Here is a 20,326-nt window from a genome sequence, read left to right as displayed (position 1 = left end):
AGTGTGTTAGATTTTTTTATTTGCCAATCTAGCAATGTCACTGCAGTAATCTGGGCAGATGGCTGGTTACTAAAGAGTGTATTACACCTGTTCCAACCAGTCGGGGCATTCTCAAAATAGCTTGGCAACTCAAATTTAGATCATACCCAATATGTTAAGAACTACTTTTCTGTTATCTGTGAAACTTAAGAATGCGGCGGTTACACATACAAATACATTTATAACTGCCTGATGCCTAGTAATAACTCATTATTATAGATTGAAATTCTTAAAAGGTTTCACCAATTTCCCCACTAAAGCAAGCATGCTCATTTGTCAAAGGCACAGCCCAATAAAATCCAAAAATTGCATTATTCAACAATAATTTTCCATTATGGATTAAGTGATTAGATAAAAAGCATTTCCCATTAATAGCATAACTTTAAATGTTGCAGTTTTAGAAATAATCAATACCTTTGTGGGCAGGACAGATGACTTATATGTGAAATGGAATAGTGAGCTAAAGGTTTAATTTCCGTATTGAATATTAAGTACATGAAATGCCTTCTTGAACTAAATTAAAAACTGAAGAATTTTTCGTTTGATACACAGACTAATTGATACTGTTCTGAAATTAGCAATGATCATACAGATGGTTTTGATTGAGAATATATTGTGTTTATGTCCAGGTAACAGTGGGCACTGCATTAACTGAATCAACACAGGATACAAATAGGATAAAAATTACATCTTATTAGCAAAGTAAATTTTGGATGCAATCTCTACAATCAATGCGGGTGTATTTTTCATGTTATGATCCAACATTACTGTTACGGGTCATAAATTACATTGATCATAGCTTTGGTTTTTATGTGATAAACAAATCATCAAATCTTATTGTCATGGGAATTAATGATATTATGCTGGTACTCATATCTCTTCATATAATATGCAGACATGAGACTTTTGGATTCAGTTATATGCAATCTTTAGACCGTAATGCAATATTTATAGGATACCAGTATGAAACTAATTATTGTATATCAATTTAAATATTACTTGCCTACTAGCTGTAGAAAAGGACTAATGGGCTCATCTGAGAGAGATTTATTGCTAATAATTCTTGGGAATGCCTTTGGGAAGCCTACTGATTTTTTATTTTGCAGTTCGTCATTTTGGGATCTCTTTAAATACACCATTTGCCGAGGTTCAAAATATTGATTAACTTAAGTAAATTCCTGTAAATTATAGAATGAATTCCCAGTACAGCGGTGGCTTGGAAATTACCCAGCCATGATACACATGGCATGTAGCACCAACATATTGCCTTTTTATATAATAGTGAAACAATTAAAATAAGAACATTTGAGGCTCTCCCCAAGACTCCTGCTAAACTAGAACGCTGCCACAATTGGCACTGTCTCCACATCCACTTGTACAGAGATAATGGTAGAAAAACATGCCCCCTGCACTCTGCAGCTAAATTTTAAAGGGACACGTTAGGCGCTAAAATCATTTCATCTCATTGAATTGGTTATAGTAAGTGAAGTGCCGTGGCACCATTCCTATAGACTGTAAGCTTGTTTGAGCAGGGTCCTCTTCAACCTATTGTTCCTGTAGGTTTTCTTGTAATTGTTCTATTTATAGTTAAATCCCCCCTCTCATAAAATTGTAAAGCGCTGCAGAATCTGTTGGCACTATATGAATGGCGATGATAATAATAATAATTTAGTGTAAAACCCTTTTCGAGCAGTTCAACACAGAGTTAGTGTCCCTGGACAGCCTAGGCTCGGCCCCATAGAGAGATATGGTTAAGACGTTACACAATTGCTTAAACATTCCACCAATGAGCAGCTGCAATAAGCTGATGGCAGTCAGGCTGACACCCTCAGCCAATTACTGCTGCCCATTGATGTTTAGACTAATGCTTCATCTTTTGCCTGATCAGCACAGGGGGGATGGAATGTCAGGTCGCTCATTGAGCATTGAAAGATTAAGAATGGCTTCATATTTACCAGAATGACAGCAACAGGGGACTTCAGGCACTATCTTCACTTCAATCAGAAGAAGCAATTGCAGGCAGTGCATTTTTAGTAGCCAGACCCAACATTTGCCATGAACCAAGAATTTGTTATGTTCTTCCCCATCAAAATGATTCCTTTATTGTAATTATCATTATATATTAGAATATATATAGTATAACAGTATAAGCTATGTTTATAACTCACTGCCTCTGGAAGCATATAAACTAACCAGTTACCTCCTTTCTCCTGCCCCATCTCCATTTTATTGTCACCAGTCTGTGCTTCTCCTCCTACTTTGAATAGTACTCTACCGTTGCCAGTTTTTACCATTACCTGTTATTATTATCCCACTTCTTCTGGACTGTTATTTCATTTGAGGGCCACCATCTCTTCAAGTCAGACTTATTGTGTTGAATTAAAGTCACCTATCCCACACCTAAAAAAATGAGTATTTCCTAAAGATAGAATTGTTATGAAATACTCATTTTGACTGTGATGGAATTTCACTGAAAGTCCAACCTAATCAAGAGATAGTGAGACAAAGTAGGGACAGTATTTCTCCTCCGCCTGACTTTCTTAGACTTAAGGTGAAGTCTAAGAGTCAATCCCGACAGCTGTCACCAGTGACGACTGTGGGGAATTGGTTGTGTCTATGCAGGATCCTCCATAGACTTTGCCTTAGTCCTCCATAGAACTCGTGCATGCGCCAGGACACAGCAGTGATGTTGGCTCCTGGCTGTTGAAAACGAGGAGAAAGATGGTCATGACCGCAAAGTACAGATTCAGGTAAGTAACCTTACCTTTACCAGCCCCCTGCGGCCACCGGAACACCAGCTGGGATGTCACCATTAGGGGAGTTTGAAAATTCGGCAAAGTCCCCAGACAGTGGTAGTGCCGCTTTAACTTTAATGTGTCCATTCGGTCACTGTACAGGTCTGCAGAATATTTTGTCATTTTACGAATAATTATTTTACTAACATCTAATTTTTAAACGTGTGAATTAAAAAATATCCCCCGATTTTATGATATTTAATTATGATGGAAACGTTTGCAATATATTCTTATAATAGAGCAGTACTTTAGCCAATAAAAAACAAACCTTAACACATCACTGCAATGACAATGAGACAATGACACAAGATGTGTAACTCTGTGTTTGTGTTAGAGAATCACTACAATCAGTCTGGCAGTAAATCGCAAGTTTCCATTCACACAGTCTGTTCCCATTATTAATATAATGCAGTTAGGCACTAATTAAAACAGAAATGCAAACATTCCCTTCAGTCTCTTACGTCTGAGCTCAAGTTTATGGCATGGGAAAGGGCAATTGAAAAACCATCATGGTTATGTGTCAGGCAATTTAGCTAAAGTGCTCATCTACATCCTGAGGGTTGAGATGGCTGTGCGTTCATGGCCATAAAAAAGTCACTTTCAGTATAGATATGGATTTAAAAAAAGTAACAACAACTTTATTGTCACGTTGCAGTTATTAAGACTTTCAACATGTGTTTGATGAGCGCTTCTAGATATTTTTTTTTGCGAAAGCCTCAGAACTTTATAATTTGCTAGTGGAGCATATTGATTCTGCTTAGCATCAACTGCTTGTTCTAATTTGCTGCCCGTCTGTGACTGGCAAGATGTAACAAATCGCTGGCGAAGGATGCTCTCAGCCTGATTTTTTTTTTTCTGATTGCAAAAATAGAGGAACATTAACCAGTGTGACGCACGTGGCCAAATAAAGAAATAATTTAAACGTGCAGTTCTACATAAACTGTTGAATGTAAGGCCATATCGCTAAATACGGGATTAGAAACATTAGCTTTTTTACTTGAATCCCTTTTTAGCAAAAATATTTCTTAAATTATATGTATTTAAAGTTATTTAGCAAATAATACATCTACAGTTATATTTATATAGTCTTGGTTTATGTTCCAGGTGTTTACTAATCCTGGATGTTGTAGAAAATTGGAAAGGAATTTGCAGGTTTCAGGTAGAATTGTAAAAATTTGTAATAACCTTGACATTTTCCCATATTTCACAGTTTGGTGAAGAATCCTCCACTCTGTGTCTTCCTTTGCCATAAAAGATCTGCCCAAGTTGTGTATATGTGCCATGGTTCAACCACAAGTATAACTCAGATAGACCTCTCTCTCCCCCTTATTGCAAAACTAAACCAGACTGCAACCAACGGTAGTTTCACTTACCATTTCTGATAAGTAGAACTGCTGGGGGCAGAGGTTTATGGGGTAAAAAGAAACTGTTACGGACCAGAATGAGATGCTCCTTATTGTATATCTCCCAGATGTCCTGCATTTTGCATTGTCCCATCGTCAAACTTCTGGTCTCTGGTTTTTCGACTTATGAGAACACCAGGAAACATGTACCCAGAAAGGGCAGTGCATGTTCATCATTAGACAAGCTCACACTGCGCAAACGGCACTCAGGGAATTAAGCCTATAGGCAGAACCCCTCAATGATACTCTGCGTACAAGCACCCAAGAATCCCACCAGATGAGTCCACCTTAATGGCATGATTAACAATGTGAACGTTTTTACCTCTCAATGTTGGGAGGTATGTGGTTGTAAAATACGTGATGATAGAGGCACTTTAATGTTCAATCACAGGAAGAATTAAAGCTAATTTACGAATATGTTCAGATTTTAAAAAAAGCATTATTATTTGTGTAACATAAAGTAAACACACATTACAAATCTATCAGATTGTAAATAGCAGACTCTATGTAGAAAATAGCAGTTTTAGAATTTAACTCACTGCATACATATTATATAATGCCAGATTACAATAACCACAAATATTGTATGAAAGGGCAAAGTAAAGCTTAGAATGTGCTTTCATCCTGCCCTATACTGATCAGTGCTCTAAGATGAAACCGCAGCATAACAGCAAGGGATTTGAGAGTACAGTAAGTTATTAACAAAAATTCTGTGAAAAATTATTCAGGAGCCATCAAAGCTTATTGTAAGGAACAACTTTGTGGTATGATGTCAAAGCCTGGCATCATCCCATGGTAAGGAATAAACTATTTTTGACCATATGATCTTCTGTGATACAGCTAGAATTCTAACTATTCTGCTTTAGCAATATCAATTTTGTACAAAACATATGATGCTGTCGGTCAATGACTGATGCTAACAGATGGACAAAATTGATATTGCTAAAGCTGAATTGGAATTGTGGGAGCCTGGAGGACTAAGGTAACTGTCAAAACATAAAAAAAATGGCTTGGCTCTTTATCATGGGACAGCGCCAGAAGACTCCAGGAAACTCATAATCTCAACAGTATTCTACAGTGGTTATAGTGTTTGAACAGCCCTTTTAATAAACCATGATATTAAACATGTTAATCGCAAATGTTAAGCCAATAAAAAAGTACAACTGAGCAAAATCTCCACCTTGGTTGTCCTGGACAAAATTTGTCAGTTCACCAAAATTCCACAAAAAGTTTATCACAGCATTTGTTTTAGCAAGATACTTGAATACAGGTGAAAATTAGATACATACTGATAAAAACGGTGCTTACTATAATAAATGCACCTGAAAGACCACATGATCTCCGTGGCTATCTAAGAAGCCCATCAACTTTCTTGTCCATTTTCTTCATAGTCTCTTCATAAACAATGTTTGTTTTTTAGGTATGAAGCGCCCGTTAAGTCCCGACCATTTAAATGAGAATGGGAAAATGAGTACGGCCGCCATGTTTTTACGCTGCTTTGAAGAAAAGGTCACTTGGAATGATCGGACGGACTATCCATTTTCAAATGAAAAAAAGAAGATCCTGTTTTCATTGTGTGAAGTGTGCAATATTCAACTGAACTCGGCCGCACAGGCTCAGATCCACTACAATGGAAAATCCCATCTTAAAAGAGTGAAACAGCTTAACAATGGCAAAATACCTTCAAACACATCGTCAGGTTCATTACTTTTAAGCAACAGCACGGGTAAGTCCAAGACACAGTATTTTTTCAAAATATGTATAATATATTTTTTATGACCTAACCATGAAGGACATGTGAAATAGCTAATTGTTTATATAAACCGAGTAAAAAGCAGAAATACAAGTCATACCTGTCAAATTGTAATATACAGAGTTCACAATTAATCTCTTAGTTCTCATAGGATGTGAACAACAAGACGAGGATTAAAAGTACAGTATCGAGTCAGGAAAGTTAATGATAAAATTCACAGTCTTGTTCCTCCTATGCATCATCCCACCATTAATGGAACAATAGGTTCATCAAAGAATCATGTGTTCTACTTGTATGTGTGCTGCAGATTAAACATTAAACAATAATGATTGGTATATACCACTAAACAGTGTACCTGTACTCATGTATCCAATGAATTTACGATTTAGTAAAGTTGACTGTTTGACGTTGGCAAATTATTCATCGATTGCCTCTTACGGAGTTAATTGGAGATTTTGGCAAGAGAGGAAATATTGATCCAAGGCGATTCGGCAAGGTAGCGAATAATGACATGAAGAGATGCTCGATTATAATATAAAGCTAACGATGCAGTGAAAGTGTCCTTTGTTGTCTTTTGGCATCTGTACATTTTATCAAAAGGAAGAATGTTTGATACAGGTTCTGCAATGTATCATATTATGTCAAACTTACAAGCTTTGCATTTGTCCTTGAATGTCATGTCTAACTTTAGATATCGGATATACGAGATATGCAAACTCATTGCAATGTCAGAATCAATGATAAAGATATGCTTGCTGGAGAAGTGTCTATGTGTAGGTTATTGCAAAGTTCAGACCTGCGTTGAATTGAACTAACAATAACTGCTCCATGCAGTACTTCTGCTGTAAATCTGGCATTCTACATCGCTGTCATTAATCTATGTACTCTGTCCGTACAATGCAAGAGCAATCTGCATTGCTTGCTATCATTTTATTTGGAAAACAACTACATAACATTAAGAAAGGTGTTGTATTCAAAGTTCACCTTGGGATCTACTCAAATATTTATGTCCTGTGATTTTTGTGGGAAGAGCATGAAAATTCAATTATGTTAGTCATCGAAATGTAAGGTGTCATGGCCAGTTATAACAATTCAGCAATCTTTATTTTATAGGGGTTTTTTTGTGGGCCAATGTTTGTAAGAGACAGTGGGAATCTTCAAAGGATTAAAGTTGGAGCTCACAGGTCTTGGGGAAACTGGTTCAATTTAAAGGGTCAGTTTTGTTTTAAAAGTCATCTGTTTTTGTGAAACACCTATTTTACATCCATTTATTTACTTACCTGTTGGAGAACAGATAAAACATGGAATAATTGCCTTAAAAATGAAAAAAGAAAACTGAAAATGATAACATTATAAAAAATATTAAAGATAATGCTTCCCCGTGATTTGCAACTTCTTGCAATGAGCTCTCCTCTTACTTTGCCATAGCTGTCAACCCATAATGTATGAAAGCAATCACATTATTTTCAGAGGGAGTGCTGATCACATGCCATAAACCTCTGCTCACTGACACATGCAAAGTACTTATATGACGGGGGAAACGTAGCTTTACCCTAGGCTTGTGGAACACCAGTTGTAGCAAGTTTCTGCAGAGATAAGCAAAAGTTAAAATGGTGACAGAGGGTCAACTTGGGACAAAACATATTTTTCTTTGCTTTAAGCGAGTTTCCATGAGTTGACCGGCGTAAGGAATACTTCAGTGTATTTAATATTGAACCTGATAGGTATCTTGGTGAGATTTCTGTTTTAGTAGTATTCCCTGCATGTTTGAAGAGAATTCTCTCTGGAGAATACAGCTAGATTCAAATTATCATAAAAACATCTTAGGCTGTAGCTCAAACAAATGCTACTTGTTGTGATTAACCCCTAAATATTTCTCCTTATTTCATATAAACCTTTATGACAGGCACATAGTCCCAACCAGTGTATATGCCTAGCCAATGACCTATATTGTCAGCAAACATTTAGTGCTTAGTAATGTTCAAATGATGTATATTGACATAAAAATTTGCTATAATTAGTCTAGAGACTGTAATACCATATTCTTATGTTGGAGCTCCCTGTCCTCATCTCATTCATTATAGTACCAAAATTGTTGCAGTAGTTTTCCATGCCCACACATTATATGAGGTCACAGCCATAAGTTAGCTCTCTGGCCATTCAAGATCTCATACAGTGTATCCATGCATAACCATACGAGATCTCATTTAGTGTGTCCATGGATGGCATTACGAGATCTCAAACAGTGTGTCCATGGATTGCCATACGAGGTCTCATACAGTGTGTCCCTGGATGGCCATACAAGATCTCATACAGTGTGTCCATGGATAACCATACGAGATCTCATTTAGTGTGTCCATGGATGGCCAGAGAAGATCTCATTCAGTGTGTCCATGGATGGCATTACGAGATCTCATACAGTGTGTCCATGGATTGCCATACGAGGTCTCATACAGTCTGTCCATGGATAGCCATACAAGATCTCATGCAATGTGTCCATGGATAGCAATGCGAGATCTCATACAGTGTGTCCATGGATGGCCATACGAAATCTCATACAGTGTGTCCATGGATGGCCATACGAGATCTCATACAGTGTGTCCATGGATGGCCATACGAGGTCTCATACAGTGTGTCCATGGATAGCCATACAAGATCTCATGCAATGTGTCCATGGATGACCATACAAGGTCTCATACAGTGTGTCTATGGATAGCCATGCGAGATCTCATACAGTGTGTCCATGAATGGCCATATGAGATCTCATACAGTGTGTCCATGGATGGCCATATGAGATCTCATACAGTGTGTCCATGGATGGCCATACGAGGTCTCATACAGTGTGTCCATGGATAGCCATACAAGATCTCATGCAATGTGTCCATGGATGGCCATACGAGGTCTCATACAGTGTGTCCATGGATAGCCATGCGAGATCTCATACAGTGTGTCCATGGATGGCCATACGAGATCTCATACAGTGTGTCCATGGATGGCCATACGAGATCTCATACATTGTGTCCATGGATAGCCATACGAGATTCATATAGTGTGTCCATGGATAACCATACGAGATCTCATACAGTGTGTCCATGGATGGCCATACGAGATCTCATACATTGTGTCTATGGATAGCCATGCGAGATCTCATACAGTGTGTCCATGAATGGCCATATGAGATCTCATACAGTGTGTCCATGGATGGCCATACGAGATCTCATACAGTGTGTCCATGGATGGCCATACGAGGTCTCATACAGTGTGTCCATGGATAGCCATACAAGATCTCATGCAATGTGTCCATGGATGGCCATACGAGGTCTCATACAGTGTGTCCATGGATAGCCATGCGAGATCTCATACAGTGTGTCCATGGATGGCCATACGAGATCTCATACAGTGTGTCCATGGATGGCCATACGAGATCTCATAACATTGTGTCCATGGATAGCCATACGAGATTCATATAGTGTGTCCATGGATAACCATACGAGATCTCATACAGTGTGTCCATGGATGGCCATACAAGATCTCATACAGTGTGTCCATGGATAACCATACGAGATCTCAATTAGTGTGTCCATGGATGGCCAGAGAAGATCTCATTCAGTGTGTCCATGGATGGCATTACGAGATCTCATACAGTGTGTCCATGGATTGCCATACGAGGTCTCATAAGTCTGTCCATGGATAGCCATACAAGATCTCCTGCAATGTGTCCATGGATAGCCATGCGAGATCTCATACAGTGTGTCCATGGATGGCCATACGAGATCTCATACAGTGTGTCCATGGATGGCCATACGAGATCTCATACAGTGTGTCCATGGATGGCCATACGAGGTCTCATACAGTGTGTCCATGGATAGCCATACAAGATCTCATGCAATGTGTCCATGGATGACCATACAAGGTCTCATACAGTGTGTCTATGGATAGCCATGCGAGATCTCATACAGTGTGTCCATGAATGGCCATATGAGATCTCATACAGTGTGTCCATGGATGGCCATACGAGATCTCATACAGTGTGTCCATGGATGGCCATACGAGGTCTCATACAGTGTGTCCATGGATAGCCATACAAGATCTCATGCAATGTGTCCATGGATGGCCATACAAGGTCTCATACAGTGTGTCCATGGATAGCCATGCGAGATCTCATACAGTGTGTCCATGGATGGCCATACGAGATCTCATACAGTGTGTCCATGGATGGCCATGCGAGATCTCATACATTGTGTCCATGGATAGCCATACGAGATTCATATAGTGTGTCCATGGATAACCATACGAGATCTCATACAGTGTGTCCATGGATGGCCATACGAGATCTCATACATTGTGTCTATGGATAGCCATGCGAGATCTGATACAGTGTGTCCATGAATGGCCATATGAGATATCATACAGTGTGTCCATGGATGGCCATACGAGATCTCATACAGTGTGTCCATGGATGGCCATACGAGGTCTCATACAGTGTGTCCATGGATAGCCATACAAGATCTCATGCAATGTGTCCATGGATGGCCATACGAGGTCTCATACAGTGTGTCCATGGATAGCCATGCGAGATCTCATACAGTGTGTCCATGGATGGCCATACGAGATCTCATACAGTGTGTCCATGGATGGCCATACGAGATCTCATACATTGTGTCCATGGATAGCCATACGAGATTCATATAGTGTGTCCATGGATAACCATACGAGATCTCATACAGTGTGTCCATGGATGGCCATACGAGATCTCATACATTGTGTCCATGGATGGCCAAAGAAGATCTCATTCAGTGTGTCCATGGATTACGAGATCTCTTACAGTGTGTCCATGGATGGCCATACGAGATCTCATACAGTGTGTCCATGGATGGCCATACGAGATCTCATACATTGTGTCCATGGATAGCCATACGAGATTTCATATAGTATGACACTCCTGAGTGACATTATCTCTCTCTTCTTTCTGTGAGAGATTATGTATAGAGCATAAACAGCAGCAGCATGTATTATATTTTCCTGGGTTTAAAAATAGAATAACAGTGTCTACAGTTACGCATTCTGATAAATCTTACTCTTATTACTATGACGTTTTTTCACCAGTACAAGAAGTTTAGCAAATGGAAAGTGTGTACTTTTTTATGACACTTAAAAAAAAAAATATATTTTTCCATTAATTAATTTTACATCATTCATAGAAAACAGTGAGCACATTAACATATCAGCCACAAGATGGAGCCACAGGCCTATTTTTACAAGATATAATGTAATTTCATGCGGGGCTGAATGATGTACTGTAAATTGTTTTGCAGTAATGCAGTTTCATTATCGAATGCTTGCTGTAAGCCGTAATAACAATTTTTTTGTTCTGACAATTTGCCTTGTGATGTAAGGTCAGCTTTTCTCTTATATAAGAAATATATTCCTCTCTTTGGATCAATACATGTTTTCTTTTTTTTTTTTTTTTTGTTTATTGCTATAAGTATATATGAATACACATATTCATATTTAGTATGTATGTAGTATTCATTTTTTTTCTTTTTGTACTTGACTTCATTTACATAATTTTAAGTGACGTCTTGCTTCCTGACTGCTTCAAGTTACATAATGGACAAAATGTACAATGGTCCCCGCACATCTACCTTTTCTGTGCCATTTGTACATATTCCGAATACTTTCCTTAATTCTAAATCTAATCATAGCATTATGGTTTCACAATGCTAGCCAGCTGTTTAGATATTAGTACATTTATAAGTGCAGACCCACGTAAATTATCCTCTAATAATAATAATAATAAAAATAATGTGTGTGCCATAAAATAGAATGTACAGAATGGCCAAGTGCGACATGCCCACCATTAATTAATTAAGCCATAGTTAATTCAGGTCATAGTTAGACATAAGGTTTAGACACCATGGTTACAGATTATGGAATGAGCTCATGGAAAAGGTTTAAAGGCGTTAGTTTTAGGGATAGATATATGGATGTAGGTTAGTGTTATCTATGTTCTTTTATGAGATATGCAATATTGTTGAGCTATATACATTTTTATTAAAATTATGATTTTAAGATTAAGCCCAGACTGTGATGTAGCTAAATCAAAATGCACAATCAGCTTATGTCTTTGTACCTTATCGTCTCCAGCATGGTAATTTAGTAACAGAGATGGTCAATGCATATAGTGTGAGCTTAGACTGTATCACTCATCATCTTTGTTCTGATAGCTAAAGTGATAGCATTAATTTGCACCTGTTAAAAGGCCAGAACCTGCCTTTTCTTGACTCACATGGGATGGGGATTCAGCAATAGATGATAAACGCAATACTCACTCAATGTCACATCTGTGGAATTTACACATTGCATTGTATATCGTTAAATTCATTATGTCTGATGGTGCTGAGACAATGGGATTTTCTATCAGAAAATAATTTTTGTCTAGTGAATGTGTTTAGAGTTACTGTAAATTATCTGTAAAACATATATAACGATAAACAATGATTATTCATTCAGGCTTTTTTTATGTCACCCAGTGACAGTTTTTTACCACTGATTTTTACTGTAGTAAAAAAAAAATATTCACATATTTCTCAGTTATCTTAGTTTTGTAGCAAAATTTTGACTGTATTTAATAAGTGTCCCTGTAACTGAGGAACTGGATTTGGATTCACAAACCAATATAGAACAAAGAATCATCTGAGCATTCACAGGATTAGAGTAAATTCACTGTTCAAAATGCTTTGTAAAACACAAACATATGTCAGACTTTTTTAATAAAAGGTTGCACCATGATATGTGTGGCAGTAAAAACTACAGTTACTGCATGATGCTATGGGGGTACCATGCATTTAAATTTCAAACATATCTTTTAACTTCATTGATTAATCCATGATGCCAAGAAGTTCCTCTGTCCTGGTGGGAAAAAGTGGTCTTAGTATGTTCCAGATAGATTAGCTACTGATTGTATATGTACTGATGAATATATATACATCTCACCCTATCTCTCATTGACCACTCCTACATAAATACTTATTTCCTGCTTACAGACTATTCATACATACAAATGTATTTCCTGTTCACTGACCACTCACTACATAATTAATTATTTCCTGTTCACTGACCACTTTCACATACCAACTTATTTCCCGTTCGCTGACCACTCCCACATGCTAACTCGTTCCCTGTTCATTGACCATTCTTACATGCTAACTCATTTCCTGTTAACTGACCATTCCCACATGTCAACTCATTTCATGTTCACTGACCACTCCCACATACTAACTCATTTCCTGTTCACTGACCACTCCCACATACTAACTCATTTCCTGTTCACTGACCACTCCCACATGCCAACTCATTTTCTGTTCACTGAACACTCCCACATACTAACTCATTTCCTGTTCACTGACCACTCCCACATGCCAACTCATTTTCTGTTCACTGACCACTCCCACATACTTATTCATTTCCTGTTCACTGACAACTCCTACATATTAACCAATTTATTGTTCACTAACCACTCCCACATACTAACTCATTTCCTGTTCACTGACCACTCCCACATACTAACTCATTTCCTGTTCACTGACCACTCCCACATGCCAACTTATTTTCTGTTCACTGACCACTCCCACATACCAACTAATTTCCTGTTCACTGGCCACTCCCTTATACTAGCTTATTTACTGTTCACTGACAACTCCCATACACCAACTCGTTTCCTGTTCACTGACCACTCCCACATACCAACTCATTTCCTGTTCACTGACCACTCCCACATACCAACTCATTTCCTGTTCACTGACCACTCACTACGTAATAAACTAACTTCCTGCTCTCTGACCACTAACACATGCTTCCTAATTCCTGTTCCGCCTCAAATAACCTTTATTATTTACCATGTGATAATTTGGACTTATTGGCTAACAGTTAATAAAAAGGAAATGCAGAAAGGTTTAAATTTCCACACTACAGATATAAAAGTTATTTAAACCAATCTTCACTGCAAAACACACTAGTAAATGCTTCAGTCATGTTTAATTACCGAACTGAGTTGAGGGAACTGTGACATGTTCTGTTTCAATAAAATGTGACAGTTCATTTTTTATAGAACAATATTACTGTTGAATATGCCAGTTTCGTGTTTCATGTTCCACGTTACATTCTATGGTCAAAATATAATTACCTTCAATCAATATGCTTCAATGCAAAACAAAAATAAAAATGTACCAGTGGCAAATTGTGATACATCATGTACACGTGTGATTTTTTTTTTTTTTAAATGTTAATGGCATTGGGCTCATTCTAATAACAGTGACAGGGCTAGAATGTTCTCTTTATTTAATGCTTAATTCCAGCAATGTTTTCTAGCAGACAAAATCTTTTTCCCTCTTTAAAGAAAACCTTTTAAGGATCTGAACTTTTTTTTGATGATTGATTGCCTGATTATTTTCATTGTGCTGTTTCTAAAATGATCAATGGTACAATTTATATAAAAGTGACAGCAAAGAAATAATAATAGTCAAAAAAAAAAAATGAGAGAAGCGGGAGAGGTTGTCACACTTCCATAGAAGGAGTTCTGTACATATCTTCTGGTACGATCTTAAAGGGACATTGCTATTCACGAACATCAGGATGGCCGGGTCTCCTTCAAGTAGCTATAGCATTTTAATTTCTATATTGTGCTGAAGGCTGGAGCAATCACTAGCAGATTTAGAAATTAAACCGATATACCTAACTGAAGATCCTGTTGCTTTATCCTAATGGATACAAGAGGATGCAAACACCCCAGTCTATCCCAACATGATGCAACTAACTGCACACTAGGAATTGTGGTATACTGAGCATTCTTATATCTTGGGCTTGCACGTGAATTAAATTATATATTTTATATGAATTGCATACTTCATGTTCTAAACCTTACTATAAATTCTTACATCATTGGGTGGGGGTGGGAAGATAGCGAGAGACGGAAGAATTATCCAAGAGAGAAGAGATGGATACTTGGGTATACCCAAGGAAATGTACCTAATTTTTCATTTTCCCCATCTATTACTTGTTTGGAAAGATTTTGTGTGTTATTACAGTAGTACCATTCTATAGCAGCTTTCTCTATTGTTGTATTCTTGTTTCTCTATTTGTGCCAAGTTTGGTGGATTATATTTTTTGCAGTCTGATAATTGTCACTGATATATATAGTTATATAAGGGTCTGGGTTGAAAAAAACACTCTTTTCCATCAAGTTCGACCTTTTGAACACCTGGGTAAAACCTTAGGTCTAGGCGCCTCATCCTTTACCAACAATATACAGGGGACAACACTGATTCCTTCATCAGGAACAAATACTGAACCTTCATCAGTATTTAAATATAATAATTTACTTATTCAATAATAAGGCAAGGGGAGGAACAGATTAAAAATTGTTCAATCTAAATGTTTGGTATCTTTTGACACTTCCTCAACAAAATACGTCAACTTTAAAATGACTTATGTGTATCATGTGACTTCTTACATCTCGGTTATATGATGGTATATGTAAGTGAACTAGAATCCTATTTAGCACAATGGGAAATGTCCAGGTTTTGGCAAAAGAAACAAGTAAATGCAACATATATGAAACCGTTTCTTTCCAGCAAAAAACAAAATAGGAAAATATAACATGGTGCTCGCATGTTCAGTGCCTCTACAAGAACTGGATTTCGTGGAGGTGCTTGCAGGCAGCCATACTGCAAAGGCTCTAGTGCTTTACATTGAAGTACGTTATAAAATGTGTGTGATGTCTTATGTCCATAACAGAAAAATAAATACACTAAAGTAACTTAAAAAATAAAAAATAAATATAAATATATATATCTCATTGGGTCTGCTGTTGTAGTAGCATTCAAGCAGGTTCCCAAAGATGAACTGCTCAGGGAATGCCTGAGACTTCCCCAGATCGAGGATGCAGAAAAAGAGGAGGTTCCTTGGCAAGACAAATCTCTCCATGGGGTGTACCACTGGCAGATAGTGGATGTGGCCCACATGACAAAATCCTACCAGTGGTTGGAAAAGGCAGGACTGAAAGGCACTAATGCAGGCACTCAGCACCAGATCAATAGAAGCTGGAGTCTACTACACCAGGAAAACCCCAAAGTGCAGACTGCGCAAAGAGGCCTCTGAGACAGTCCAGCACCTAGCAGCCAGATGCAAGATGTTAGCAGGAACAGCATACACGGAGAGACACAACCAAGTTGCTGGGATTGTGTACCGAAACATCTGCACAGAATATGGATCCAGATGGGAGATACCACAAGTCCAGATGGTAGATACCACAAAGGGTAGTTGAGAATGACAGGGCTAAGATCCTGTGGGACTTCAAGATCCAGACAGACAAGCAAGTGCTGGCCAACCAACACGACATCGTGGTGGTAGACAAGGAACGAAAAACTGCAGTCGTGGTGGATGTGGCAATACCCAGTGACTATAACATCAGGAAGAAGGAACATGAGAAGGTGGACAAATACCAAGGACCGAAAGAAGAACTACAAAGGATGTGGAAAGTGACTGCAGTAGTAGTCCCAGTTGTGATAGGAGCACTCGGGGCTGTGACTCCCAAGTTGGGGGAGTGGTTTCAACAGATTCCAGGTGGGACATCTGAGATCGCTGTCCAGAAGAGTGCAGTTCTAGAAACAGATAAGATACTGCGCAGAACCCTCAAATTCCCAGGCCTCTGGGAATTTGAGGAATAAACATACCACCCAAGAGGGGTGAGAAAATCTATTTTTTATAAATATATATATATATATATATATATATATATATATATATATATATATTTAAGCTCCTTCATAGTATTTTGTTATAAATAGGAATATATGTTCTCTTTTTCTGGCTAACAATTTGTCAAGTATTGAGGTCTGTTAAAGTATTACTTGATTGTTTATTCTTTGTTTTCATAGTAAATTTGATCTTATATTACATTTGGGGGGAGGGGAAATCACACATTTCCGCTTTCTGAGAGAGTTTGGAGTTTATGTAAACTATTTTATTAATCCTTCACACTGTTTTTTAGCAGTTTCTGAATTTTTGTTGGCATTCTTTTATTTATAATACAAAATGTGTTTGCTTTCTGTGAGTATTGTTAGTTTTGCTTTGGCATAATTTTACATGAATTTCAATTTGTCTAGATACTGGTTTTTTTTTCTGTTGCACCTATTCTCACGTGATAACCTCAGATTATTTTAGTAGTGACGCAATCAATGCCAGTGTTGAAATAAACATATACACATTTGGCGTATAGTTAGACAAAGTTGATGTTATAATTAGAATATTTTTTTTCTTTCTTTTTATCCCCTCATGTTAGGAGAGTTTCTAGAAATATACTATCTATAATAACAAAGTTTAACTAATAATTAACATATTAATATTGACTATATATATTATAGATCTATAGATATTGACTGTCATTAGGGATTTTTGTGGATTTTTGTATGTTTGCAAGGATGTCCAATAGTCTAAATTAATGTTTATTCTCAACTATGGAAGAATAAAATGTTGATTTGATCCAAGTTTATTAATATTCAAATATTCTATTTGTTACCTATGCTGATGTAAATACTATGGGAAACCATTTAGTAACATCATGTAAATGGAAACAAGGTAAGCTTTCTAATCATAGTGTTGAGGACAAGCTTAAATTGTGTAGGCATAGTAACAAATACCAGTTTGAAGTCACTCAAAATAATCCCATTTTTCCTTTTGTCCTTAATCAGTTACATTGTTTCCCAGATGTTCTTGTCATGGTCTTCTTTGTGGAAGAACCAAGGGCTAAAATAAAGCTCAGGTGCGAGAGATGCTCTTTGCTTTCTATTGCCACTGCATATTTTACATTTTTCTTGTATCCAGCCATAAGTTTCTTATAATTTTGCCAACCCACTTCCTGTTTAAGACTTCTGTGCCAATGTAAGTGCCAGGCTGCAAATTACCCCTGTGATGGCCAGGAACAAGGATTTACATGCTGCATAATGCATAATATTTTGCATACATCTAGATGGAAACACCTTACATGCTTGATGATGATATGAACAGTGAGGCCGAAAAGGGGTGATGCATGATGTATATTGAGCAGAGAAAAAAATCAGTCAAGTTGTAACAGAACTGGATGGACTCTGATGTCAATGTTAGATGACTGGGTGTTGACCTATGGAACTTTGTGCAGATCTGTAAAAAATGAGTTATAGGTAGCTAGAGGGAAGCCAAGATTGCCAAGATTTGCTTTAAACCATTTACATTTTTCTTTTATTTACATCATAAGTCAGGCTGTGCTCTTACAGTTAGAGCCCTTACAGTTAGAGTAGATTAATTTAATCCTCATGTGTTATGTGTTTAACCTTCAAGCATCAGTCTTGCGGGAGAGTCATGGGCAGGCCTGCCATCTGAAATTTTGGGTCCTTTACACAGCTCAAAGACTGGGCCCTGGGGGCCCGCCCCTGAGTCCACCCACAGGGCTGGTCTTGAGTCTGCCACAAGGCAATGTTTTTGTAAGGGATCCAGTGGGATCCAGTATGTGTGTAAAGGATGCAGTGTGTATGCATAGTTGATGCAGTGTGTGTATATAATAAATGCAGGTTGTGTATAGTTGATGCAGGTTTGTGTGTATAGTAAATGCAGTCTGTATAAAGTGGGTAAAGTGCATGCGTGTGTAAGGGATGTAGTTTGTGTGTGCATAGTGGTTGCAGTGTGTGTAATGGATGCAGTGTGTGTGTTTATAGTGGATACAGTGTGTGTGTAACGGATGTAGTGTATGTTTGTATAGTGAATAGAGTGTGGCTCTATATATTTATATGTATGTTCCACATTTTTATTTGCGCTGCACTCATTGCATCGTCCCTTGAAACCTTCTGAGTAATCCAAATAGATTTCCTGGAGGAATTTTCAAGCTTAACACAAAATTTGATGCAGATTTGTTGCTCTACTCGTTCAGTCATTCTATATGTGACTGCTACACAGTACACCTGCTCACTCAATGGGGTCTAGTGCCCCCACTGACTAGTACAGTGATGTCGGCATTGTTCATGCATGCACATTCCAGTCCACTCTCCTTAGCTGCCAGGTTACATCTAAAGCGAAAAAAAACAATCACAGTATAATAATAACGATGGCCAGACAGACCTCATGTGTGTATATATTTATATTATACACATGTATCAGCTGTACTCCCTTGTTGGGTACTTGCATGTGGCCCCATGGAAGAAATGCTCTCCCACCTTGTACAATAATTTCCAAGCAGATATATAAGTGCATAAGTGCATCCCAGAACATTTTGGAGCCATCATGTCTCTCATCATGTCTCTCTGCACCTGGAAGTATTGTAGAGGAAAGTGTATTTTATAATCCAGTAATTACTTAATAATGCATCGTATTTACAGGTGTGAAGGGTTAATGAACTCTCGTTGTCAGACTAGTGACAGTTTCTCTTCATAACTGGCTTTGATTTGGGGTTTTGGAGTTAGAATCAAGGTTGAAGTTTGGAAGATATTTATAATTAATAACATATTTTAATTGCACACAAGAGATGTTGTGAAAAAGACCTAGCGCGCACTCACTGGGATTCACAACATATCTTAATAGATTGTATAGATAGTAGATGTAGATATTTGTTTGAGAATCTTGTGAGTCCTGAATGAGTCCTTTCAGTACCACGGACAGCAGATGACACATCCTTGGCTAATAGTGATATAAGAAACGTATTTTCTTAATGAAGCTTGCTTTACTTCATTTATATATTGCACTTGAAGTTAATTGTTTGTGGAGTGGTTGGTTGAGTACATATGACCTAGGGCAAACAAAGACACTTTAGATAGAATGCATTTAAGTATCTTCCACTCTTAGTAGACAGCAGTGTAAACAATCATTCTAAAATGTTGATATAGAACTTTTAGTTATTAATTTAGAAATGCGTGTGTGTAAATCAAAGTTATTGTTTGCAAGTAGAATAAATATATGTAAGGCACACTGAAAACCCTTTTTTTTGTTTTTGCTGTAAATAAAAGATGACAATATACCGTAGTAAATATTAAACAGCTGTCACATAAAAAAAGGTGGAATCATGATTTCTAAAATGAAGTACCGTTCTTCCTTTTATTTTATAGTCTGTCTTATTTCTTGAATATAATTTGGCGGAATCTCTTTCTAAATGGGTCAGTGCTTTGCAAAGGAAAACAGGATTAAGCCATGAAAATCCTCTCTGTGTGATATACATCAAAACGATACAAGCATGCAGTTAAGGGGCCGTATACAGTGTTTCAGCAGATCAGTTCCAATGCTTTTATTTGTCTACCTTGCAAACAATTTTTTTT

At 37.6% G+C, this 20,326-nt stretch overlaps 1 protein-coding gene across 1 annotated transcript in view; it reads left to right on the top strand.

The window, feature by feature from the left end:
- Positions 1-20,326, top strand: part of ZNF385B (zinc finger protein 385B) — a 501,964-nt gene that overhangs the window by 81,661 nt on the left and 399,977 nt on the right. The window contains exon 2 of the mRNA XM_063429791.1: positions 5,658-5,963. Within this exon, the coding sequence (XP_063285861.1) occupies positions 5,660-5,963 (304 nt within the window). The 5' untranslated portion in view covers positions 5,658-5,659. The remainder of the gene's footprint in view (positions 1-5,657; positions 5,964-20,326) is intronic.

The sequence above is a fragment of the Pelobates fuscus genome, chromosome 8 (assembly GCF_036172605.1).
Source record: "Pelobates fuscus isolate aPelFus1 chromosome 8, aPelFus1.pri, whole genome shotgun sequence".
Lineage (NCBI taxonomy): Eukaryota > Metazoa > Chordata > Amphibia > Anura > Pelobatidae > Pelobates > Pelobates fuscus.
The sequence above is the reverse complement of the archived record's forward strand: the minus strand, read 5'-3'. Positions and strand labels throughout refer to the sequence as shown.